The sequence below is a fragment of the Pneumocystis murina genome, assembly GCF_000349005.2.
Source record: "Pneumocystis murina B123 chromosome Unknown supercont1.3, whole genome shotgun sequence".
In the NCBI taxonomy this organism is placed as follows: domain Eukaryota; kingdom Fungi; phylum Ascomycota; class Pneumocystomycetes; order Pneumocystales; family Pneumocystaceae; genus Pneumocystis; species Pneumocystis murina.
Window position 1 is genome coordinate 154186 of NW_017802361.1, and position 25029 is coordinate 179214.

Consider the following 25029-nt stretch of genomic DNA (forward strand, 5'->3'; position numbering starts at 1 on the left):
AATTTGGAGTATTCGTAGTAAAAAATGTATGAAAAAGAAATAATATGATAGATAGAGAAGTTAGATAAAAAAATGAAGTTAGAATTTGGTGGTAAAAGTGTAATACTATGAAAAAAGTAAAAATTATAAATATTGGAAAATAAATCTAAAATGTTTGAAATCAAGGATATCTTGAAAAATCATTTAAATGAGTTTTATAAATGTTTTTTTCTATTTTATTTTATACAATTGAATGCTAAATATGAAAAATAACAAATTTGTAGTTTATGAGTTTAAGCATTTTAATAATATCTGATTTTCTGCGGATTTTAGTATTGAATTAAATGTATAGATAGTTTTTAAAATTGAATATAGTATTTTATTTAATTTTTTTGAATATTTTGTATATTAAAATTTTAGATATATTATGTCTCTTCTAAAGAATAAAGTATTGTAAAAATTAATTGGATTAAGTAAAAATGATATGTTTATTATATTTTGGAAATTGAATAAGGAATTATTGAATTATGAAAAAATTATATATACATTAGTCAAAAATTTGAATTAAATATATTTATAGAATTTTTAATTTAAAATCTTTTGTAATGAAAAATGAGTCATAAATTCTTTAAATTATATATTTTTGCATGTAAGAAGTTTTATTTAAATTAACTGAGAGGAATGATTTTTATACAATATAATTTTATAAATGAAATTTATAATGTAGATATTAAAAGAATTTTTATAAAAAGATTATGAATTCAAAAAAAGATGAATTCGGGATTTTTCTCAATAGACGATATATATACGTATCATTATCAACTAATCTTTTATTTTTATATATAAGAGTTGTTATTTAAAATTTATAACTAAAATTAATAACAAATGTTATTTTTTGTTTTTTTTTTCAATAGTATAAAAAACATAATGAATATAAATAATATTTTATTAGATATTTGAGTTTAACAAATTACTCTGAATAAATCCCCAGAAAAAATAAACATGAAATTATTGTTCCAAATAAAACATTATCTAAAGTGATTATATTTAGTGCAATTTATCTAAATAAATATGGATTTATATATTTTACAACTTTTTGAATTATTTTTATAAAAGATAATATTAACAACTATCCATTAGATATGAAATATGTTAATAGTAATAAATATAATCTAATATTAGACACTATATTCTATATTTTTTATTAATAAAAATTATAGTTTTTAGTGAGATTCTTCTCGTAACATATTTAAATTGATTTTTAATAAATTATTAATGATAATTATTTTCTAGTAGTAAATATTTTTTAAAAATTAAAATATTTAATAATATATTAAGATAAAAAGATATTTAGCCTTTTATAAAAGTATAATTAAAATTTTTCAGTTAATATTTCTGAAAAATATATTAAAAAGCACTTAAATACAATAAAAGTTGTTTGACAATATTATATTAGAAAAAGTTATAAAAAAGTGCATTACAAATCAAAAATGTCAATATTTAATAAAATATAGTATTTTAAAAATTTTAAAAAAAAATTCAAAATAAAAATATTAAATTAAAAAAAACTTCATAATTAAAATATATTAGATAATAATGTTCTTAAAAATGGGATGATTCTTTAACATTGATGATTTTTTTCAACTCAAAATATTAATATTTATACAACAATTTTAAAAAACCATAAGTATTATTGAGATATGATTCATATAAATTATTAAGGAATAAGATTTCCAGAAGGTCAAGCATTTAATTTATCCATTAATATAAAAGAAGTATTTATAATATTGTAAATACATTTATAAATTTATGATTATTTTTTCTTCAAAAGACCTATGAATAATATAAAATAATAATAATAATATTTATATAATATTCGTTAATAGTAATAATATAATTTATAGATTTCTATAATTTTTAATAAATCAAACTATTGTTCAACTATATTATATATATTGGCTTTTACTGATTTATTATCATCCTTCAATAACGATTAATCATTGCCCAAAACGTAATCTATATTCTAATATACAGAAATTTAAAGCTATAGTATACCTGTTATCATTAAGAGAGTTTCAAAAACATTACTTAAAAATAAGTTAACATAAATAAACCAGAAATTTTAAACATAATAGAAATTGGAATAAGAACTAAGAGAATAATTAAAGATTGAAAAAAATTTAAGAGTCCATATATCAGAAGTAATTAAATAGATATTAACAAATATTTCGAAAGTTTATTATATCCATTTTATATAATACTCATTTTAATTATTATTTTCATAATAAAATTTTATAATAAAAAATCTTATATTTCTCAGTTATTTTTTGCATATTCCCATATTCTTATAATATATATTTAATTTATTCTTTTTATCCTAAACAATGATATCAATCTCAATAATGAAATATCAATGTATTAAAATAATTAAAGAAAAACTCTTATACTTTTCATGAAAAAACACCTGTTTAATAATAGACAGCATAGAATATACTTGTTTATATTTAATAATTTTGTATAAAACAATTTTGATGGATTACATTTTGATAATAAACAAATAGATAAAACCTTTGTATATTTTATTAACCATTTAATTTAATTTCCATAGGCTTATTGTTCCTGTATAGATAAAATTGCCAGTTTTTCAAGGATTTCAAAATATTCAGAAACGTGATCAACCTATATATAAATTAGAAATTAAAATTAAAAACTAATTAAAAGTTCACCCAAGTTAATGCTTTTGTATCTTTAGTTCCAATATTTACGGTAAGAACATAATCAGTTTCATTATTGTTCTTGAATTTAATAGCCCAGTCAAAAACATTTTCATCATTTTTATTATCTCCAGCAATGAAAACTATTTTTTTTGAATTACCAAATAACTCTTTAATATATTCCAATGTATTACAAATAACTGTACTTTTATCTATATTATTTTGCCGAATAACTACTTCATTTTCCATAAAAATAGTATGACATGATATATTAGAAAATGAATAACTGACATGTTTCGTAAACTCATCAATTTCCCTAATTTATTATTAAGAAGTAAAGTATATATCTGATTAATGATACCAAGACGTATAAGACTCAATATCCTTAGAATTGTAATGAAAAATAACGGAAAAAGGCAATTCTTCAATCTAATATAAATAAGAAAAACTGTTAAGAAATTAATTATATCTATACATATGATGTAGGAATACGTTCAGAATAATATGAAAAAATTTCCTTCACAGAAGTTTTCCAAGCAATATCATTTCCAAATATGGGGTTAATCTGATTATTGTTATGACAAATATAATATCCATCTTGTGTTATAAAACCAAGATTAGGTATTTTTTCAAAAAACTTTTCTGTATCCTTAGAATTATTAGTTTTAATTTATCATTGTCGTTTTAAAATACTTTAATATTGGAATGACTCATTATATAAATAATATTTTTAGGATTTAATGCTAATGACGATAAAACAGATATCACTTTTTCCTTATTTGTATGAAAATCGTTTAAATGATTTCCCAAATTTAAAAAAACTCCTTCATAATCCAGAAAAAAAATGCAAATTTTTGAATTATCATATTTTTGTGCAAAAAGATCCAACTGCAATTTAGGAACATGGATATCTTTTTTTTTTTCCTGAAAAAAAGAATTGCATTTGATTTCATTAATAAAATTTATGGCCCAATGTGCTGCATCATGATTCATAATAGTGTCTGAAAGTTTCTCCCAGCGTATTAAACGTTCTTTAGAGGACATAGTAAGAGCCTGATAAATAGCATTAGAAACTTGATTTAAATTCCATGGATTTATTGTAATTGCAGCATCTTTAAAACGAGCAGCACTTCCAGCAAACTGATAGATTAATGTGTTTTAAAAATAATTAAATATTTATACCTCACTTATAATTAAAGGACCATAGTTTCCACGCTGACAAAACACAAACTCATGGCTTGTAAGATTCATGCCTTCCCTTAAACTAGTAACTAAAAAAGCATCTGCAACTGTTAAAAGCGCAAGATATTGAGAAAATGTAATATCTTGTCTAAGAAATACTATAGGTTGATATTGATGTGACAAATTTCCATATGTAGAATTAATTCTTAATACTATATTCGATACTTGGGACTGCGTTTCATTTTCTTCACTAGTAGAAAGTGCAACTTGGATCAAAACCACCTATTCTTTTAGTTAAAAAATATAAAAAATAAAAAATACCTTTTCTCTCCATTCAGAATGTTTATTTAGAAAAAGCTCAAAAGAAAGTAGCTTTTGACGTACCCCCTATAGTAATTAATTTTTAATATAAAATATTATAAGAAAAAAACTTTAATTTCGTCTAATTTATCTCTCCCAACAATTAGGGATTTCCCAGAATATCTTTCTTTTAATAATGAAATCCATAATTTGACAGAGCTCAATGTTTTCTTTTTCTCTAAATTGTCAGGATCAATACCAATAGGGAGATCACATATATTAACAAATGAAGATCCAAATTGTATATTTCGAGATGACATTTTTACGTTAAGTAATTTGGTGCAAGTTTGAAGGAAATGATATGCATATTCATCAGTTTGAAACCCAATAACATTAGCGCCCAAAATGCCTTCTAAAAGTTGTTTTCTAACTTAATTTTATATGAATAATTTATTTATAAAGAAAATAAAGCTAACCAGAAAGACAGCGAAATACTTCATATGATGGAAATGATACATGTAGAAAAAATCCTATCATAGCATACTGTAACTTCTGACGTATCATTTGAGGAACTAAAAGAAGATGATAATCATTAACCCAAACTAAAAATTATCAAATTTTATATATTTAAAACAATAAAATATACTAATATCCCCGTCGTTATAATTTTCTATAATTTTATTTGCAAAAGCCTGATTCAAAGCAACATAATGATTCCAAGAATAATCCTGATACATTTTAAATTTAGGAATATCTGGTATTTGATAGTGAAATATAGGCCAAAGAATCTTTATAGATTAAAACCATTCTTAAATAAAATTTATAAATACCTGTTTACAATAATAATTATAATGATTATCAAATTCATTGTCAGAAACAAAAATAGGAATACTTCGACATTTAGTCATAAATTCCCGTTCAACTTCATATTTTCTCATAATAGAAAGAGAATCTGTAGGTATTCCTAGTAATCCAATAAACATATGTTCTTGCAAATTCCCAGATTTATCAGCTGCACGAATTGCATTTCCAAGACCAACATTACTTTGGTCATTTAATTCAATTGTCCATGGCACTTTTGAGAAAAGATTAACATCAAAAGATGAACGACGTCTTCTTGATGCTAAAATAGGTGCATGAGGATAATTTTGCATCGTATATGATGATTTCCCTTTTGTTGAGATTTGAGAGATAGCTGTCGATAAAGACGAAACACGAGATTTAAATTTTGGTTGATTTAGCTCTTTTTTTCTACCTTCAAACATTTCGTCTTCATCTTCACGATTTTTTTCATTTTCTAAAACATTTTTATCTTTTAATAGATAAAAAAATCGAGTTTCTTCATCATTAGACAAAGATATATTACAGTTTGTATCTTGAAAGTTCTCAGAACAAGAAGCAAGCTTATTTATAAGATGAGGAATAGGCTCTTTTTTATAATTTGATCTTTGAGGGTTAAGTTTAATAGAATCCGTTTCATCCAAGTCAAAGCTCAATGTATTTGGTAAGAATAAACAGACAACATATAACTTCGGCATTTCATCCTAGATATACTATATATTTCTTGAATAAAAACTTTTTTCTTAAAGTCCTGTCAAATATAAATAGAATAAAATCAAAAAATATGTCTTACTCGTTTAAAAAGTGTAGATATAAATCCCCCTTCAATAAAACTACAATATAAATATATATATTTAAATTTCCTTTATTCAAACGCTTTTTATTTAAGTTCTGGGGCTAAATCCTTACTAATAAAATAGTTCATCTAAATAAATTTTGATAAATAATAATTAACGTTTTAAAAATAATTATTAATAGATATATATAGATAAAATTTCAAAACAAAGTTAAAAATATCTATATTAATTGTTAAATTGTTATTTGTTAGTAAATGTTATAAGATTTAAAAAAAATATATAAATATTAAAAACTTAAAAATATATCAGGATGCTCAATCAACAATATGCTTAAATATAATAGGTTCTTGGTCAAAATGTGGAACACCTAATTCTAAAAGTTTACTAAAGGCTTTTGAAAAATCTTCAAAAAATTTCTTCTCGTCTTTTGCATAAAGCTCAACATACTTTTTAAACTCTTTGTCCTATTGAAATTAGTAATGTAAGGTAATATAAATACATTTGATTACTTTTATAAGGGAAATATCAGTAGGAAGCATCATTAAACTCTTTGTTTTGTCTTCAAATTGCTGAATATATTAGTAAAAACAAAAAATTAATTAATTAATTAATGATACTTTTGGACCATCCCACTTCTTGTAATCCCATTTCTCATTAAGTAGCATCTTATAATAATCATTTGTAAATACAGTAGGAGAAAAACTAACACAAAAATAAGAATAGTATAAAAAAATATAATTCCCATTACGTCCAATGACCAGTATAACCAGATCTATCAGGATGACATTGTCCTAAAGCATGTGCTCCAGATAAAGCAACAATTTCCTGATCATTAAATCCCATACGATAAAAAATATTCCTTAAATGACTTTGTTCTTTTGATGCATCTAAATATATTAAAAAAATTAAAAAATATATTAAGATAATTTTCTTAACATACCCGGCAACAAACCATCAGGGGGGCAACGAGTAGAATCACCATCTACACGACCAGGACGCCATGGAATAGATGGACCAGACTAATACATGAACATTATTTTAATAAATATAGAAATAACAGTACCATTTCTTGGATTGCACAAACTGCTGCTAAAGTCCAAAGATCACTATAACTTATCCAAGGATTCTTTTTTTTTATCTTTTCTAATGCTTCTCGTGCAACATGAAGTCCTGCATTTGCTAAATGCTTCGATTCAGGTTCAAATCTCATCGTTGCTCCATTAGATCCACCTGAATTATCTTCTTTATTATATGTTCCTGATGAATGCCATCCAAGACGAACTAAAATTGGACCAAGTGAACCATCATCGTAATCTTCCAGTTCTTCAGAATTCATTAATTCTGCAATTTCACGATATCTAAGATAAATCTTCAAAATAAATCATCATAGCCCATCAATACTAACACTTTATGATAATTTTTTTGATCCTTATTTTTAGTAATTAAAAAATCAAAAGAATCCATTCCATAATTATAATAATAATATCCGCACCCTAACAAAGATGCACCTAAGACAATTCCGCCATATAGAAATCCTTTTGATGGTGATTTTGTGGTCGTAAAATATAATCTACGTGTACTATTCCTAACTGTAGAAATAGATAATCGTGCAGATGCTTGAAAAACACTAAAACCCTGCTTTAAAAACATAATTGAGATAAATCTAAACACAAAAAATACTATATTTCTTTAAGAAATTAGTTAGAAATAATTTTTAATATTCTAATATCCAACTTTACCTATTAAGAAATTTTAAAAAAGTAGGTTAAACGGTGGAGTTAAATTAATATATATATATATATATATATAAATTAAAGTTTTTAAATAATGATTAACTATTTTTTTCTACTCATACGATGGAATAATTCATCTATGAAAATGCTAAAATCAATATACAAGCATATGTTCATGTTAAAAAATTAACATATTAATTCATATATCAAAGCTAAGATAATTAAGATTTTTTTGTAAATAATCAATCGGCATCCGCCATTTCTTAAATGAATTATTATGGTGAACCATGATATCTAAGCTTTTTTGTCACCATTCTGGTCCGTCTTTTATTTACTAATGTATTTTGATTATCTCCATTAGAGATCTTGTGAACTCTCAAATGCTGATTTAAATTATCTGAACGACTAAATCTTTTATGACATACTATACATAAAAATGGCTTCTCCCCTGTATGTAAAGATCGTACATGTCGTTTAAGATGTTCGCTTCGACGGAACCTCTTTTCACAACCAATGATCTCACATATAAAAGACTTTTCTATTGAGCTCCCTCTTTTTTGCAAATGTGTTTGACTATACTTTCGACAAGATACTTTTGTTTTTGTAAGAAAAACGCCATGAGGAGGAAAATTTGCATTATCTCTTTCTTTACTATCAGATTCAACTTTGTCCTGAAAAAATGTAGACATTCCTTGATTATATCGAGAATCATGTAATGAAATACCAAGACCTACGAGAGAATTGGCATTAGAGATAGCCGATGTAGACATTTCTAAAAGTTTTTGTCGCTGTTCTTTAGGTACACGACCTCTTTTTGGCTTTAAACCATATTCAACATCTTCTATATATCGAGATTCATTGCGTCGTTTAGATGCACTTTTTTTTGTTTTTGAGGCCTTTTTTGTTTTTAAGATAGTTGCTGGTTTCTCTACGTGTTCCAGGTCAATCTTCTCAGTTTTTTTATCATTTTCATTTTTTGACGCATCAACTAATACCTTTTCATCTAGTTCTTCCTGTTTATCATATCCTGTTTTATTGTCCTTATTTTCACTATGTTTTAAATTTTTCTCTACTATAGATTCATTCACAGAAAAATTAGCTTGTGAAATTGGACTAACACATAATCTTGATGGATCCACATGTGTTTCATTGCTACTATTTTGCTTCATATCTACCAACCATTGTTGATTTAATGCTGCTGGCTGTGTATGTGGCAACATGTAATCGAAGTAATTAAGATCATTAGTAGCAGATGGAGGTGTAATTGGTGCAAATTCACTTACTGTAGTTGATCCGGGGGATACAGCTGACCGAAATACCCGCGGGCTTTTTATGATTGTTTCATAACCAGAAAGAATATAATCTGAAATATCAAAAGATGGTTGATAAATATCACAAATTGACTCAACAGCTAAATGTTTGTCTTCAAATATTGCATTCTGTTGTAGCATCTTTACTGTAATTGCACGTTCGTTTCGTATTTTATCCTTATCCTGCTCATCCAAATCCTGTTTTTCATTACCCATAAATGAATGAATTGTATTGAACAAATGAAACATTGAATTTTCCTCATTCAACGTAGCGGAATAAACTGATCTCGGCTGAAATAATGTAAGAGCATCTCTCTGCATTACAGGAATTGAAGTAGAATTCATGTAAAACCTTCCCGAGCCAGATAAAGTATTTAAACTTGGCGATAAGTATTGATTCATATGCATCTGCGATCCCTTGGAACTATAAAAAGTTGAACCTAAAGGGTCTGAATGATGCATCAATTTAAATTCCAATGACGAAAGATTCATAGAAATTCATGTGACGCTCTGCCCATCCAAAGAATAAAAATTGATCGGTTTCACCAGTTCTAATTAAATACTTTACTGAAAACCCTGCGGTATAAAAAACTTCCAGTAGGATGTGCAAGAAACGCCTTCAAAGAAAGCTGAATTCCGCTGATACGTCGATACTTGTAAGGAATACGTGCGACTTGGTGTCGGCAAACACCAAAGAGCATTAAATAGCCCAATTGAACAGTTATTAAACCCTCAAAACCTATCTAATTACACTTCACTTATTTTTTTTTCAAGGGGTTCAGACCATGACATTTCAAGTGTCTCTTCCTTAAAATTCCGTATTCTCTAAACCTGAAATTCAATTTCTAAAAAACTTCAACTTAGATTACCCTTTAAACCCAATCTTATATCTTATATTTAACACTCTTTCTAGCAAGGATCTTCCATAAACATTATGCAAATGGACATATAAAACTCATCAAAATGGCGTTAATTCCCCATTATTTTTGTTTCTTTTAGATACATGATAAAACCTTGTCATTCATACATTTAATATAGTCCTTTTTACTTAAGCGTTAACCCTTCAAAAAATACACACTAAAACTAATAGGGTTTAAGCTATTTATTCCTAATCATAAAATCCTAATAAAGCTGTTTCTTTTCTTAATTACATACATTTTAAATGATTAAACTTATCTGCAATTTGCTTAAAACGAGTTAAGAGTAGATTTAAATCTTGAACTTTTGATATTTTCTGTTTCACAAGTTTTAAAAAGAAAAGTGTTACTAAAATTGTAAATTAACTAAATATTTTTTTTAAAAAAGCGCCTTAAACGCTAAGATATTTTAATATTTGAAAATATAAAGCTAAAGAATATTTTCAAGAAATATATCAATAACTTTTTAAAGATTTTTTTATATATATAAAAGAAAAAATATAATAGTTTAATGATAAGATGGTTGTCTAGAAAAATATTAAGTTTTTTTAAAATTAGATAAGCGTTAGGAATTAAAAAAATATAAAATTAGTATTAATAAATTATTGTAAGGTATTTGGCAAGAGTTAGGGTTGAATAGTAAAACAATTAGTAAATAATTAAATATATTTACATGTCTTCGATACTCCAGGCATATGCTTCTGCAGCTTGTGCTTTTTTTTCATTTCGATAAGCAAACCAGGCCTTTTCAAAACCATTACTTCTATCTACACCATCCCAACGATAACCTGGTGCAATACCAAATCTATTAGCACTATAAAATCCTTGATATGTAGGGCGTGTAGATTGTTGTTTTTTAGATAGAAAAGCATTAGCAGGATCGTCCCAACGTTCTTTTTCTTTAAGCATACGATTTAATTCTGGATCGTCAATTGATCTATAAATAAATTAATTTTTTTTATAAAAAAAAGATTTAATACCTTGAAAAAGGCTCATATTTTATAGCTTCCATAGCTTTTTTTGCTTCTTCTTTTTCTCGTTTCTGTACTTCTCCTTGGGACATTTCATGTTCTAATTTTTTTCGAGCTTCTTCTTTAGCTTTTTGACGTTGTCGTTCCATCATAGCAAGTTCTATATCAACTCTACGACCACTTGCATCTCTGTAAATCGTTTCTGCATTTTTCCCTGTTAATTTTGGATCTACAGTCTTAAAAATTGCACGTTCTTGATCTTTTTGTCGTTTAATATCATCTGCTACTTGTTTTGCTGTTTGTAATCCTGCGCGCGCGCCGCTTGACATAGTGCATTCATTTTTCGACTCCATCTTTATATCAATATCATTTTTCTCTTCAGACACAATTACGACCGGCGTATCTTGTGCTTCTGAATTTGATTCTGGCCCTTCCACTTTTTCCCATGAAGAATAACTTGCCTTTTTAAAGCCTTTTTTTATTCCTTCTTGCTCTTTTTCTAATTCTTTTTTCAGATCATTTTCTATAAATAATTCAATATACTCTAAATTAATATCAATCTTCATTTACTTAAAATCGACGCCTTTTTTTTAATATCTGATTTGATCTCTTTCCATCCAGTCAGATCTCCATCAATAATATGAACAATATCATCTTTTATCTCCTTCTTCTTATCTTTCTTTATTACTTCTTTATTTAAATACTTTTTTGCCAGATATGATGCCAAAGACATTTTTTTACGTCTTTGCTAAATATCAGGCATTCAATAAAGTAGAACGTATAAATGGCCACTTATTAATAGGCTCTAACAAAAAAAATCATTTAATATTATAAGAAAAAGGCACATAACTAAGCCATGTTTGTAAATAAATTAAATATATCAAATATATTTACTTACATATTGTATTCATTTTTTCTCATAAAAAGTAAATATTTTCTATATTTTTATTCGCAAATGTAGTAGGACAACTCAAAATATTTATATGAAGAGTATGTTCTATTAGGGTTTTACTATAAATTTGCAATATTAAGTATGTTTGTTTGAGATGGAAAGAATGATTTGTCTTTTCGTTATAAAAAAACAGAGACATAATTGTTTTTAAAATAACATAAATTAATGTTTGTAATACAAAAGATGTGTTTTATATATTTTTTTAAATTGTAAAAATGAAAGTTGTGGCTTTAATAAGTGGGGGGAAAGATAGTTGTTTCAATATAATGTATTGTATGGCAAATGGGCATGAAATTATAGCACTGGCAAATCTATATACATCAGAAGAGTGTAATTTGTTATATTAAAGAGAAAAAAGTTCTTATAAGTATAAAGGTGAAATTGATAGCTATATGTATCAAACAGTTGGTCAGGATGTAATTCAACTTTTTGAAAAAGCTATGAATGTTCCACTTTATCGTGAGATTATTATTGGAACATCAGTGGACCGAAGTCTTACATATCATGAAACTCTGAATGATGAAACAGAAGATCTTTATAGATTACTTAAAAGAATTCAAGTATAAAAATTAAATGTAAAAATAAATATGATTTCTAATAAGAAAAAGAAATTGCATCCTGATGTAAAAGCAGTTTCAGTTGGTGCTATTTTATCAAATTATCAACGAACAAGAGTTGAAAATGTTTGTAAAAGACTGAATCTAATATCTTTGGCGTATCTTTGGAAAAGGGATCAAAAGGATCTACTTGAAGAAATGATATCACAAAATTTACATGCAATTATAATAAAAGTGTCTGCACTGGGCAATAAATTTCCCTGAAAATTTATAGTAAATTAATATATATTAGGTTTAGATAAATCTCATTTGGGGAAATCTCTTAAAGAAGTTAAAGAACATTTGTTGAAGATAGTATGTTTTATTTTAATGCGTTAAAAATCGTAATTAAGTATAGAATAAATTATATGATTTACATTTGTGCGGAGAAGGAGGAGAATATGAAACTTTAGTTTTAGATTGCCCTATTTTTCAAAGGAAAATAAAGATGTAATTGTTTAAGTTAATAATAACGTTCTAATAATAATGCAGTGTTAAATCAGAAATAGTTGATCATTCTCCAGGAGTTTCATATCTTAAATTTAATGCAGAAATAGAAGAAAAATCTTTTGTTGATACGAATTGGAAAGAAAGATTTGTTTTACCTAATCAATTAGACAAGAAATACGAACAATTTAAGAAATATCTTGATGAATTTCAAGATGAAGAGTATGATAAGACTTCTATAATACCCACTATTTCTATAAAAAACAAAAATGATGATATATTTATGAATTCTTCAAAATTAAAAAATTTAATAGCTATCGGAGGTATAAATCTAGATTTAGAATCTACAGACCTACTAGCTTATACTTTGGAAGAGGAATTTCATTTCTGTATGAACAAATTAAAAGGTATATTTTAATTTTTTAATGATAATATTAATTCTAATAGATTATTTAAAATCTTATATTCTTAATCTTTATGATATTGTTTTTTTCGAGCTTGTTCTTAAAAAAATGGACTATATTCCTCTTATTGATGTTTTATATAGTCAGTACTTTAATTTTCCAAAACCACCACCGAGAATATGTATTAATTCTAGCAATTTGAAATTTGGTCGTTTACAGATATCCGTTTTGGCTGATCCTTCACATAATAAAAGATCAGTTATTCATATTCAAAGTCAAAATTATTGGATTCCAGCAAATACTGACTTTTATTCACACGCGTTTATAGTATTTATATATACACATATATATAATATTTTAATCAATAAGTAGCACGAAGATATAGTTTTTATAGCAGGACAAATTGGCGTTATACCGTCTACTTTATCTCTACCACACCCTAAATTATTTTCATCAGAGGTTGCTATTAGTTTACAAAATTTAGAAAGAATATTTGAAAGTCTCGAAATTTTTAACATATCATGTATTGCATTTATTTCAAACAGGTCTCATGTTTCGCTTACTAATAAAGCATGGAAATATTCTTCTTTATATAATGACAATTGTTTAATAATTCTCGTTAATGGTTTATCTTATGGAGCATTAATAGAATGGTATTTAACAGGCAAGAAAAAACAAAGTATGTTTTATAATAATATTTATATTCATTGTTAATATTTATTTCTGTAATATTTTAGAAATTGCTAAAAATAATTTTTGGTCAATTCTGCATTCAACTTTGAAAAATTTTGAAAATTGCAAATCATTAAAAACTATGTTTGAAGTTTTGTTAAAACCTTTTAAGGAAAAGGATTCTAATAACAAAATATTATCATCTACTATTTATTATAATAGAAAAATCTTTGAAGAAATAGAGTCATTAGAAACAGTATCTAAAGTAATTTTCAATATTATTCAGATTATTCTTGGATATACAATAGAAGCTCATTGTATTTCAACAAATGGAATATGGGTAAATGGAGAGACTGCTATACCTGTTCTAATAGCAATGAAAATAATATATTCGTCATCGTAAATTTAAATTATTAGAGCATGTTTTAACAAAAAATCTTTTATACAAGATAAAAAAAATAAAATCAAGTATTAAACATACATAGGAATTTCTTAATCATCAATTTTTATTAAAATACTTGAATAAAATAAATCAAAACAAATTATAAAAATTTATAAAAAAGATTTATGATCTTAAAAATATAACTTATTAAAATATATTAATATCTATCTGTATGACTAATGTTTCTCATCTTTTTATAAATAAAAAAAAGAAGATTCAAACATATATTTTGCATTCTAAAACACACAAATATCAATTTTGATCTACACTATATATGACACTCAAAGATTACATTAATGTAATTTTTGAGCAACACGAAAATATAGAGTTACAGAGTTTTAGTTTTTATGTGAATTTATATAAAACGTCATAGCAACTGTTTCCTTAGTAACTTTTGAAATTTAGACCTAAAATAGATTAGGTTACTGATATTAAGTTATAAAATATTTCAAAAGATTACAATAATTAACATGTCCTTTAAAATTACTATTGAAATCTTATAGAATTTGAAATTTATATAATATATATATAATAATAGATTATAAAAAAACTATTATTTTATTTTTTGGTCTTTAATTATTCAGTTTTATCAAAAGTACAATATTTTTTTAACTGAGGATTGAAACAAAGGACAAAATATAAAACTTTTAATAAATATTGTAGGAATTTATTCGGTTATATATATATATATTGGAATATAATTTTATAGTTTTAAATTTTATTATCTATAAAATCTGATAATTCTATTATATAGTCAAAATATAACTATCTTTTTCCAAAAGTACATACTTATTTAGAGAATCTGGAGAGGATTTTTTGTTAAATCAGTGATTTTATAAAAATTATTGAAATATTATAAATTTGACTTTATTTGGATATTAAATATAATGGATCAATTAAATAAAATGGAACAGTTAAATAATGAAATTAAAGAATTTCTATCGCCATATCTACCATCTTTGAAGTCAAACGATATGAATATTAAGCGGCCTTTTTTAACATTAACATATGCTCAATCACTTAATAGTAAAATTGGTACAAAAACAACTTCTCCACTTATTCTTTCATGCTTAGAATCAAAAACATTAACACATAAGCTTAGAGTAGAACATGATGCAATACTAGTTGGTGCAGGGACAGTAGAAAGCGATAATCCAAAATTAAATGGTTTGTAGAAACATTATTTACTATTAACAAGAACATTTTATTAATTCAAAAATAGCACGAATTTCTGGATCCTCAGAACTTCATTATCCTCTTGAATTACAGCCTATTCCTATTATATTAGATCCTAATTTCCAACTTAAATTAACACATGAATCAAAAATTATTCACGTAGCTAAAAATAAACAGGGGCGTCCTCCAATTATTCTTGTATCAGAAGACGTTAATTGTAATTCATGTTGTAAATCATTGAATGCTTTAGAATCAGTTGGGGGGGAAATTGTTAGAGTAAAAACAAATGTAAATGGTATGTTTGAATGGCATGATATTCTTTGTACACTTTTAAAATTGAAAATTGAAAGTGTTCTGGTAGAAGGAGGTGCAAGTGTAATATCTTCACTATTAAAAGAATGGAAATTAATTGATTCGATTATAATTACAATATCACCAATATTTGTAGGAGATAATGATGGCATCGGTATTGAAGGAATTAATAGTCTTTGTAAAGTCAGAAATATATCATGGAAAACTTTTGGCAAAGATATCGTTTTTGCCGGAAACTTATCCCTTTAAACTTAATAATGACCACATGTATATAGGCATTAAAACATTGTCATTTTGTGATGAAAATGCTTCAAATAATGCTAGTTTCGTCAATTTATCTAAAATAATCTATAATTATTTACCAGTCATGATAGTTGCTAAAAAAAAGTCAGTCCACTATAATATATAAAACTTTATGTCATTATATCAATAAACTTACTATAATAACATCATTAACCCAACACATGTATTTTACTAATGCACCGCCAAAAAATACAGCTAAAACAAATGCAAAGGTGCCTTCGACTGTTTTTTTAGAATTAGGCCAATGTAATCTACCAAATTTTTTTCCAATGATACTTGCCTTTAACATATTAAACTAAGTTAATTGAAATAAATAGCTTACTGCTGAATCACCAAAACCTAAGCACAATATACCGCTAATAGCTTTCAATTTGAGCTGATATTGATTTTGTTCGTCTAATGTAATGCCAATAAAATCTAACCACAATGGACAGGCACATCCTATAAGAAGATAAAGATAACTAACTATAATGTTGCCTTTATTATCACGCTCATCAGTAAACTGGGACAAAAAAGAATGCAAAAAAATTCCATATGGTGGCAATGCAAGTATTCTAATGACTTCGCAGATACAAAACAATGCAAATGTAATAGAAAAAGATATATTTGAAAATAAAGGCTATAAATATTAACAATGTAGAGTAAGCGAATTTACTTACATCCAAATATAATGTTGGAAGGAACATTATTATAACTAATCCATGAAAAAGCTTTCTTCTTTTATTTAATTTACTACTAGATATTCTTTCATTTTCATTATTTATTTGCCTTTTTGATTTCTGTGCATAAAGAAATATTTTTATAAATAACATAGTAAAAATCAAACAATTCATCCACCAAAGCAATATTTTTTGTCTTATTTCTGAACCCTTTTCATGCATAACATAATTTATAAACCAAAAAATAAGATTTTTATGTTCTGTTAAATATGATTTAACTCCAAATTGTAGCATTGTAAAAATAGATATTCCAATAGAAAAATAGGAGAAAATAGCATATCTAATGCGTTTAGTCTCCATGGTTCTTGTACGACGATAACAAGATATCCGAGTAATTCTAACATATTCTTTTAAAAAAGGAATTGCTGGCCAAATAGCTACAATAGGACCAAAAAATGCTAAAATCAAAAATAATTCACAAGGCAAATTAGTTTGAAAATAAATAAAGTTCCGTAATAAACCTGTAAGAGCATGAGAAACAAGTGAAATTTCTTCTCTATTCAACGATGGAAATGCAATATTATTCATTAATGATAATATTGAAAAATGTAATAATGCCAAAAAATATAAATCTGATGGTAATATAGAAAAAATGTAATAAATAATATCAAAAGAAAAAAATAGTCCACTGAAGTTAGAATGAAGAAATACTAGAATATAAGTAGATATTGAAATGATAAAATTTTGTTTATATATTTGCATAGAGTTTGTTTTAGTCAAAAACACAAGAGATGGAAATGCCACAATGTAAATAAATTTCTGACTATAACTGATATTAAATATTTAATTGTTTAGGTCTGATTGTTACCATAAATCATGAATTAATGGTGCAAATTTTGAAAAAAAAGAAATTATAATCATATAAAATATAGAAATAAACACTAACATAATATTAATATGATTCTAAGAATATGACTAGCAGACGAAATATTGGAAGTGCTGATATTTTGAGTTTAAAAAATATAACATAAAAAATAAGAAAACTTTCAGATATTAATGGAAAAAAAAATAATATTGTTCTTTTTTTTTGAATTTTTGAAATATATTTGGTATAAAATTTATATTTTTCTAATGGTTTCCAAATATTTTTTCCGTATTTTTCAATTAAATGAACCAATACTTGCATTTTCCAGAATTTTATTTCTAAAAAAAAGCTATATTTCTTTAATCATATATTTAATATTAATATTTAAACAAAAAACTTATATTTAGAAAGTTATTAAAAATAATTTATCATGTATCTTAAATATTTCGTAATATAAAGCTTAACAAATGACCGAATTAAAATATTATTAAAATATTATTAAAATATAATTAACTGATTTTTTAATTAAATTACAGCTATTTGTATTTAAATTATTTTAAATATTTTCAAAATTATGTGTATAATATTATAGAACATTATAATTTAACAATAAAAGATTTTCTACAAAATTTAAAGAATTTTGCAAATTTTAGGTATTAACAAAATTAAAGTATTATTGAAATGACCTAGTAATAAATAAATAATAATTATGAAGAAAAATAAATACCTAGAACATCTTACATTAATTATTATAAGAAATATTTATTCAAACCAATATTTTTATTTAAATGCTTCTAAAGGAATGACACCTTTTTCCTATAATGAATTAAATAATAAATATAAACAAAAAGATAAAATACTTTCAAAATATTAAAATTATTCATAGCTTGTTCCATATTCCATTGATTTTGCTCCAAACACATTAAAGAAAATTTTTGATTAAGCCCTGTTTTTTTAGAAATTTCGTTCAACATAAATTGCTTTTGTTCTTCATAAGTATTATTTGAAGACAATGTTTCATCTTGTTTATTTATACAAAAGCTATTATTTCCCCCATAAGGTCGAATAATAAGCATATCACTTCTAATAGTAATATTTCCATTATCAGGCCCAATAATAAAAGTTCTATCATACGACTTTTTAGTTTCTCGCTTACCTTTTAATTCAAAAAAAATTCCATGTAATATAATTTGTATGCCAACTAAACCATTCGGGTCTAAATCTGTTGATAAAACACCCTTAAGTGGCCATGCATCTACACAATATAGATTTGAATCGGAAAAATTATGACGAGTTTTTGGCAATGCAGAAAAAGCTCGAGAAATATCTGCATGACCAATATTAAGCTTTGCAACTCTTGCATCTAAACTGCTTTAAATTTTTTCAGAAAAAGAAAAAACCAACCTAATGATGACAGTCGCATGAGATTCCTGCTCATAGAAATATATTCCGAAAATTGGGAAGAACTATATGAAAATACACCCGGCTCTCTTTTTCTTGGTGCAACTGTATTTACTGATATAGAAAATAAGGCGTTTTGATTATATAATGAAACAGTATTTAACCTATCATTATCATATAAGGAAAAATATCTATATGATGAATTAAATGTAATCTAAAGAACAGATAAAAATACTTTTCTAAGAACGCCATGACTGTATTTTTAGTAAGATCAGATTCAAAAAAACTACCACAAATCTTTTTAGGTAATATAGTTTTGCCGAAATTATTAATTGAAGAATCCTTAATATCAAATTGAATAGTTTGTGCCACAGGAACCATATCAAGCAATTTCAAATTTGGAAATCGTTTGATAATCTCAGAACGATAAATAATTTCATTTCCTTTTTTAATTTCATTTTCCCGAATTTCATTTCCAATTAATATGAGCTCCTGTAAATTTGGAAGTTTATCTTTATGAGACCAAATATCAAAATCTTTATAATATTTAAGCAGGTTATTTGCCAAATTAAGATTTTTAAGATTAGGATATGTTTGAGCTAATGAAGATACATTAATAAGAGAAGTTATTTTATTAGACGACAAATTGACAGTTATAACCTAAATTTAGACTAAATAATTATCTCTGTATATATGAATACATTACATTTGGAAATTCACGTTTAGCTATCTTCATTAGAGCAGGAAATGTTTTGATAGAAGCCAACACAGAAGAAAACATTCCAGCATTAACAAGTATAGGGTTTGAATGCATAGATGATAAATCCAGTGTTTTTGTTTCATGAATATATTTGCTAGAAAGAAATTCCAATAAAATATTAATCGTAGATTGTTTAGTTATTGGAATTGAGGTTGAAGATGTAGACGAAGCCATAGACATCACTTGATCTTTTTGAGTATCAGGTATTGATATAAAAAGCTTGAAATAAACATTTAACAAATCATATTTTATAAAAAACTTACATTTTTGCCTGCAAATCTAGATCCAGAAAGCTTAAGAAGAGCACGAGCATTCGCGCACGATGATACTGATGCATAGAGTATAGATCCATCATAATGTAACTTTATTCCATAAAATATTAAAAAAAAATAAAACCCATTCATCATTATTCATACATTTGTAATTAATACATGGCTTTTACGAAAAATAAACCCAATCAAATCATCTTCTGTACCCCCATCATAACCTGTAATCTACCATTATTTTATAAGATTTTTAACTATAAATATCCCGTTTATTTTACCATAATTTCTGTTGGTGTATCATAAAAATGCCCTTTAAATGCTTTTTTTGTACGACCCGATGCCTTATAAGGATTACTATTCAATCATTAGTCTTCTTAATGCATTTTTGAATAAAAAATAACAAAAACATACAATCTTTCTTTCAAATTACTTGTATCATCTGTCATAACTACATCTCCATCTCTTTCAACTGGATCCACTACATTTTTCCCTGTTAAACGCCCCTGGCCTCGCCAAGACATACGACCACCTCTTTTCCGACGTTCGCTCATATCCTTTAGGTATATATTATTTTCAAAAATGAACGACTTTGTAGTGCCTTTTTTTTTGAACGTTAACCAGATATGATCGACTCGTCTAAAATTAAACTTGTATAATTAAAGTTATAGGAGAAAAAACTTGTTCAGGAAATTTCCTGTTATTTTAGAGAAAATATGTAAAAACAATGTATTTTCAAGGAAAATATTAAACAATTGAATTGAAGTAGTTTGAAGATTTTTCTTAAATAATATAATGACGCTGATAAATTGAACTGTAATTCACATATTTAGTGAAATATGTGTTATGTATGCGTTATATATCTGTTGTATATGCGTTGTATATGCGTGATGTATATATTGTTATTTATAACTGTATTGTTATTGAGGTTTTTTTGTTAGAGTAAATCTTTATATGTATGAATCGACTTTTTTTTTCTTTTTTTTAAAGAATGTTTTTAGCTTTTTTATCTTAAAAATTACAAGTTTAGTGAAGATTTTTGGTATAATGTATGAACGATGATTAAAATGATTTTTTCGTTTGAAAAAATCTGGGATTTTAAATTCTTTTGCAATCATTGTTGAAAGATCATTTTTTAGATATTAAAAGTTTTTTACATTTTGGAGATGTATAATTTTATTTGTTCTTTTTTTTATAAGATATATTACGAATTCTATGTATTTTGTTTTTATATGTATTTTTTGTTTTGTATTTTTTTATCGTAGAAATTAGTATTTATGTATGATTGATATTTTTCGTAGTTATTTTAGCTTTATTATATATTGGGCAAAACATTGTTTAATATCTTTTGATGTATATTTTTCAAATCAAATATTTACATTATAATCTACCTAATTTATATTAATATACTTTTGCAGTTATTCAATACATGATATAATTGAGTATATTATTTTTAGAAGAGTAAAAATAGGAAGAATTAAATATGTTTTATAATGGAGATTTCAAAATTTTAAAAAAACTGTCCAAAGTAATTTACGGAGCGTGACTAGATGATATATATGAATTTAATTAAGAGAGCAGGTTTTGCTTTAAAAAATATAATTATCTCCAAAAATAATGTAAAAAGCCGTATATAGAGGTTTTCTAGACATTGAAATAATATATTATTTGTAAAATAATAATTGAAATATCTTTATACATTTAATAATTACATAACCATTTAAATAGACATTATTACCATAAATCTCATTACTATATGATTCTTAGAAAAACATTCAGTTAATGACTATAAACAGATTTTTAGTTAATAAAAGCTTTAAGTACTTATATTCAATTTATAATTTAAACCCCATCTAAACATCCGACATATTTATATGAAGATATAAAGAAATATCATGCATATTTTTATATAAATTTGAATTTCAAAATCATTTTAATTCCGTTTTTCATTTTCAGCATATATTTGTTTTAACATTTGACGATGCTCAATAATATCAGTATCTATAGAAACAATAGCGCTCAAAATACTATCTATATATATATCCCGTTTTTTACGTTTATAATGTAACTTTGGTCTTATAGTTTTATTAACGTGATAAAGTCTAGAAGCTAAAAGGTCAAAAGCACCACCTAAAGTAGCTTTAATTTTAAGAATACAACGAGACGATTTAGCAATATCGTTTTCTGGATCTGCAGGGTCCTGAATAGAAAGAAGAAATGGCTGATTGGATTTAGACCATCCTCTTGATCTCTAAAAGTATATTTAGATAATATTTAAGTTTAGATGAAAGAAAGAAACCTTTGAAAAATATTTTCCTCCATTATCAATGCAAATACCAACTTCGTTATAATTAAATAATTTCCCATAAAGCTCGAAGAATTCCATAAGAAGAACACCAAGGTTGTCCTGCTCTTTAATTTCTTTTGAGAGAAGTTTTGGATGTCTTTGTAAAAAACTTATAACAAGACAAATAATGGAATAGCTTCCTAACCCCCCTAAAAACACTTCATTAAGACCTCTCATATTGAGAAAATGCTTTATAAACATAACAAGGGGTTTTAATGCATAATGATCCTTCATATACTGTTTTATAATATTTGCTGATATTAGGCCTCCTGGTTTATTAAATGAAATATCAACATGAATCTGCGTTAAGGTATCAATATATTTAATAATAGGCACGGTGGCACCAGTAATAACTTGAATGTCTTTTGCAACATTCGAACTACGTAAATAACGGGAAAGCTTATGCAAATCTTTTTTAGTTTCATAAATCCTAGAACCTGAAGAGAGAATAACAAGGTCAATGTCACTAAATACTTATTAAATTAAATTTTAAAGCACTCATTTTACCTTGTAGGTAGATATAACATAGTATCAAATGAACCAAATACACAAAGCTGCACATTTTTCCAATGTTTTTGAATAAGGGAATTTATTCTCTGAATAACGAGTTCTCGAGCGAAATGTTCTTCTTTGGTAGGTGAAATAAAGTCCGCAAAATCCAATATTTCACGATGAAGACTAAATATTTTAATCTGAAATTTTTGATAGAAAAAAAAACGCACATACGAGAAACACTCGTCTCTTCTGAGTAGTCTTTTGCCCATGGTGCTTCTATTTCACGTCGAAATCGTTTATTAGCAAGTGTATCATTTTCCAAGCGTTTTCTTTTAAAAAAATTTTCCATTTTTGCCGCTGTTTTTTGAAAAAAACCTTTTCTAGGATTAGAAGGTTCGAATGATTCTTTTTCAATCTTTTTCCATAGTTCATTATCACTAAAATCAAATTTAATATAATCTTCCTCCTGCGCAAAACTATCCATTATAATAGTCGATTTTTGTCAGAAAAAAAATGGGAAAACAAAAAAATTCAAAAAAGAAATATGACCCAATTGTTTTCCTTTACTTTTTTATAAACTTTTTTTAAACAAATTATTAAGACTAAACTGTTATATTGGTTGTTAGCCAACCAACCGGCTGGTTGTCAAGGAAACGATAAAAAAATGTCCTGACCTATACTGAATACCTTATTGTTTTTTCATTAATCACATTTAAACCATTTATAACTAACACTGATCATATTTGATTTTTCTTTATATATTTTTTTTAAAGATTTGCCATTTATACTATGTAAACTGTAAATTTGTAAAAATACCATAATAAAAAAGTATAATCATTGCCAACTCAAATAATGAATATTTTAAGGTTCATCCATTAGGTATATTAGAATATGTATGTTAAAGAAATAGTGTTAAGGATTTTGGAAAAATTTCGTTTAATAAAATTTTATCGTAAAAAGAAGTATTTAGACCAAATTTTAAGTATTTTATGATACTTTTCTTGTACTTTACTATCTATATGTTCATATATATTCTTTTGCAATGATCATTGAAGTATTCAGATTTACTAGGAATTCTCGGTACGGCGTTTGCCACCTTCTTCAAAAGGAGCTCGAGTCCTTGCATGATTTAAAAGCTCCATAATTGGTTTTTCATGAAGAACTTTCTAATATAATGTTATTAGTTGTATTTTATTTACTTTATTATCCTACCATAAAACATGTCTTGTATGCCTGAAATAATTCGTTACATTCTTCAAGAGTGCGAGAACCTTGAAGAAATCGATTAGTATACCAATTATTAAAACATGTGTCATATCGCTGCTTAAGTTCATTACACTCAGGATTAATACTTGATGCCATAAGGTCTGAGAAATAAAATAGGATATTTTATAAAAAAAGAAGGTTGAAGAGATATCTGGATATAAAATACAGACAGTTTCTATGACTAGAAAGTTATAGCAACCAAAGGTAGCCAGTTATCATATATTAGTTGTTTTTATATATGTTTTAAGTATTAAAACTGAATATTTTTTATAAATATGAGCTTCAATTTATATATTTATGTTTAATTATAATTTTCGTTTTATTTTATATTTTAATTTTGTAAATGTTTATTTATTTATTTATAAAAATGAATCTCGAAATTTTACAATCTGAGAGGGTAGCAAAGTGGTTACTGCGTTGGTTTTAGGCACCAATGTCTTCGGACGCGCGGGTTCGAATCCCGTCTCTCTCAACCTTTTGAAAATATTCAGTATTCTCTGTGAATTTTATAATTAAATACTTATAAGTAGAATATAAAATATGAATTTTATGTCTATAAAGTTATGGCTCTTGTTTTGTTTTTAAATATTGTTTTTAATATGCGTGAAAACTAATAAACTAAAAAATATTCTTTTCAGATAAAAATAATTTCAATTAACTTTTGAAGAGAAAACTAAATTTGAATCTTAAACATATATATAAAATATGCTTTTGTTTTTATATAACTTAAATAGATCAATTAATAAACAATTATATGACATTTATAATCACCTATTAAGTGCCTATATAGTAGATCATATAACATATTGAAGATTAAATAGAAGAAAAGTGTAATTTATATATAAATCATAATTTTCTAAAAATTATTCCTTATTTTTTGTATAAACTTTATATAAGTGACTAAATAATGCTTACTCTGAAGAAAT

The 25029-nt window shown here is 25.4% G+C and overlaps 11 protein-coding genes and 1 non-coding gene across 12 annotated transcripts; 4 read left to right on the forward strand and 8 right to left on the reverse strand.

Moving 5' to 3' along the window:
* Nucleotides 1-2589: 2589 nt before the first annotated feature.
* Nucleotides 2590-5713, reverse strand: PNEG_00914 (trehalose-phosphatase; the record flags this gene model as incomplete). Its single annotated transcript, XM_007874635.2, has 11 exons — nt 2590-2658; nt 2706-3009; nt 3055-3122; nt 3169-3342; nt 3387-3833; nt 3876-4157; nt 4197-4262; nt 4307-4605; nt 4652-4777; nt 4822-4963; nt 5006-5713. The coding sequence occupies 11 exons, from the start codon at nt 5711-5713 to the stop codon at nt 2590-2592; spliced, it is 2685 nt and encodes an 894-aa protein (XP_007872826.1).
* Nucleotides 5714-6114: 401 nt separating this feature from the next.
* On the reverse strand, nt 6115-7485 carry PNEG_00915 (hypothetical protein). Its single transcript, XM_007874636.1, has 7 exons — nt 7218-7485; nt 6876-7170; nt 6753-6831; nt 6561-6699; nt 6430-6514; nt 6322-6381; nt 6115-6276 (listed from the first exon to the last, which is right to left on the reverse strand). Exons 1-7 carry the CDS (start codon nt 7460-7462, stop codon nt 6127-6129), a joined length of 1053 nt encoding a protein of 350 aa, XP_007872827.1. The 5' UTR covers nt 7463-7485; the 3' UTR covers nt 6115-6126.
* A 335-nt stretch (nt 7486-7820) lies between these two features.
* PNEG_00916 (hypothetical protein) lies at nt 7821-9347 on the reverse strand (the record flags this gene model as incomplete). Its single annotated transcript, XM_007874637.2, has 1 exon — nt 7821-9347. One exon carries the CDS (start codon nt 9345-9347, stop codon nt 7821-7823), a length of 1527 nt encoding a protein of 508 aa, XP_007872828.1.
* A 985-nt stretch (nt 9348-10332) lies between these two features.
* PNEG_00917 (hypothetical protein) lies at nt 10333-11476 on the reverse strand (the record flags this gene model as incomplete). The annotated part of the gene is made up of 3 exons (XM_007874638.1): nt 10333-10709; nt 10753-11266; nt 11314-11476. 3 exons carry the CDS (start codon nt 11474-11476, stop codon nt 10442-10444), a joined length of 945 nt encoding a protein of 314 aa, XP_007872829.1. The 3' UTR covers nt 10333-10441.
* Nucleotides 11477-11784: 308 nt separating this feature from the next.
* PNEG_00918 (hypothetical protein) lies at nt 11785-14352 on the forward strand. Its single transcript, XM_007874639.1, has 8 exons — nt 11785-12255; nt 12304-12499; nt 12545-12606; nt 12650-12741; nt 12784-13145; nt 13186-13469; nt 13515-13821; nt 13880-14352. The coding sequence occupies exons 1-8, from the start codon at nt 12088-12090 to the stop codon at nt 14215-14217; spliced, it is 1809 nt and encodes a 602-aa protein (XP_007872830.1). The 5' UTR covers nt 11785-12087; the 3' UTR covers nt 14218-14352.
* A 791-nt stretch (nt 14353-15143) lies between these two features.
* On the forward strand, nt 15144-16006 carry PNEG_00919 (hypothetical protein; the record flags this gene model as incomplete). Its single annotated transcript, XM_007874640.1, has 2 exons — nt 15144-15423; nt 15479-16006. The coding sequence occupies 2 exons, from the start codon at nt 15144-15146 to the stop codon at nt 15991-15993; spliced, it is 795 nt and encodes a 264-aa protein (XP_007872831.1). The 3' UTR covers nt 15994-16006.
* Nucleotides 16007-16109: 103 nt separating this feature from the next.
* PNEG_00920 (hypothetical protein) lies at nt 16110-17892 on the reverse strand (the record flags this gene model as incomplete). Its single annotated transcript, XM_007874641.2, has 6 exons — nt 16110-16121; nt 16184-16327; nt 16370-16666; nt 16707-17529; nt 17575-17647; nt 17691-17892. 6 exons carry the CDS (start codon nt 17890-17892, stop codon nt 16110-16112), a joined length of 1551 nt encoding a protein of 516 aa, XP_007872832.1.
* Nucleotides 17893-18351: 459 nt separating this feature from the next.
* Nucleotides 18352-20589, reverse strand: PNEG_00921 (hypothetical protein; the record flags this gene model as incomplete). The annotated part of the gene is made up of 9 exons (XM_007874642.1): nt 20410-20589; nt 20277-20352; nt 20149-20226; nt 19996-20094; nt 19679-19951; nt 19208-19632; nt 18976-19163; nt 18432-18934; nt 18352-18387 (listed from the first exon to the last, which is right to left on the reverse strand). Exons 1-9 carry the CDS (start codon nt 20547-20549, stop codon nt 18352-18354), a joined length of 1818 nt encoding a protein of 605 aa, XP_007872833.1. The 5' UTR covers nt 20550-20589.
* A 1260-nt stretch (nt 20590-21849) lies between these two features.
* On the reverse strand, nt 21850-23321 carry PNEG_00922 (hypothetical protein; the record flags this gene model as incomplete). The annotated part of the gene is made up of 4 exons (XM_007874644.1): nt 21850-22246; nt 22295-22808; nt 22850-23020; nt 23065-23321. The coding sequence occupies 4 exons, from the start codon at nt 23319-23321 to the stop codon at nt 21929-21931; spliced, it is 1260 nt and encodes a 419-aa protein (XP_007872835.1). The 3' UTR covers nt 21850-21928.
* Nucleotides 23322-23350: 29 nt separating this feature from the next.
* PNEG_04265 (hypothetical protein) lies at nt 23351-23830 on the forward strand (the record flags this gene model as incomplete). The annotated part of the gene is given in 6 exon segments (XM_019757788.1): nt 23351-23392; nt 23439-23478; nt 23611-23635; nt 23667-23716; nt 23748-23789; nt 23808-23830. 6 exon segments carry the CDS (start codon nt 23351-23353, stop codon nt 23828-23830), a joined length of 222 nt encoding a protein of 73 aa, XP_019613397.1.
* Nucleotides 23831-23867: 37 nt separating this feature from the next.
* PNEG_00923 (hypothetical protein) lies at nt 23868-24252 on the reverse strand. Its single transcript, XM_007874645.1, has 2 exons — nt 24050-24252; nt 23868-24003 (listed from the first exon to the last, which is right to left on the reverse strand). Exons 1-2 carry the CDS (start codon nt 24197-24199, stop codon nt 23905-23907), a joined length of 249 nt encoding a protein of 82 aa, XP_007872836.1. The 5' UTR covers nt 24200-24252; the 3' UTR covers nt 23868-23904.
* A 242-nt stretch (nt 24253-24494) lies between these two features.
* On the forward strand, nt 24495-24575 carry PNEG_05008. The gene has a single exon. It is a non-coding gene; the product is annotated as a tRNA-Leu (tRNA).
* The last annotated feature ends 454 nt before the right edge of the window (nt 24576-25029 follow it).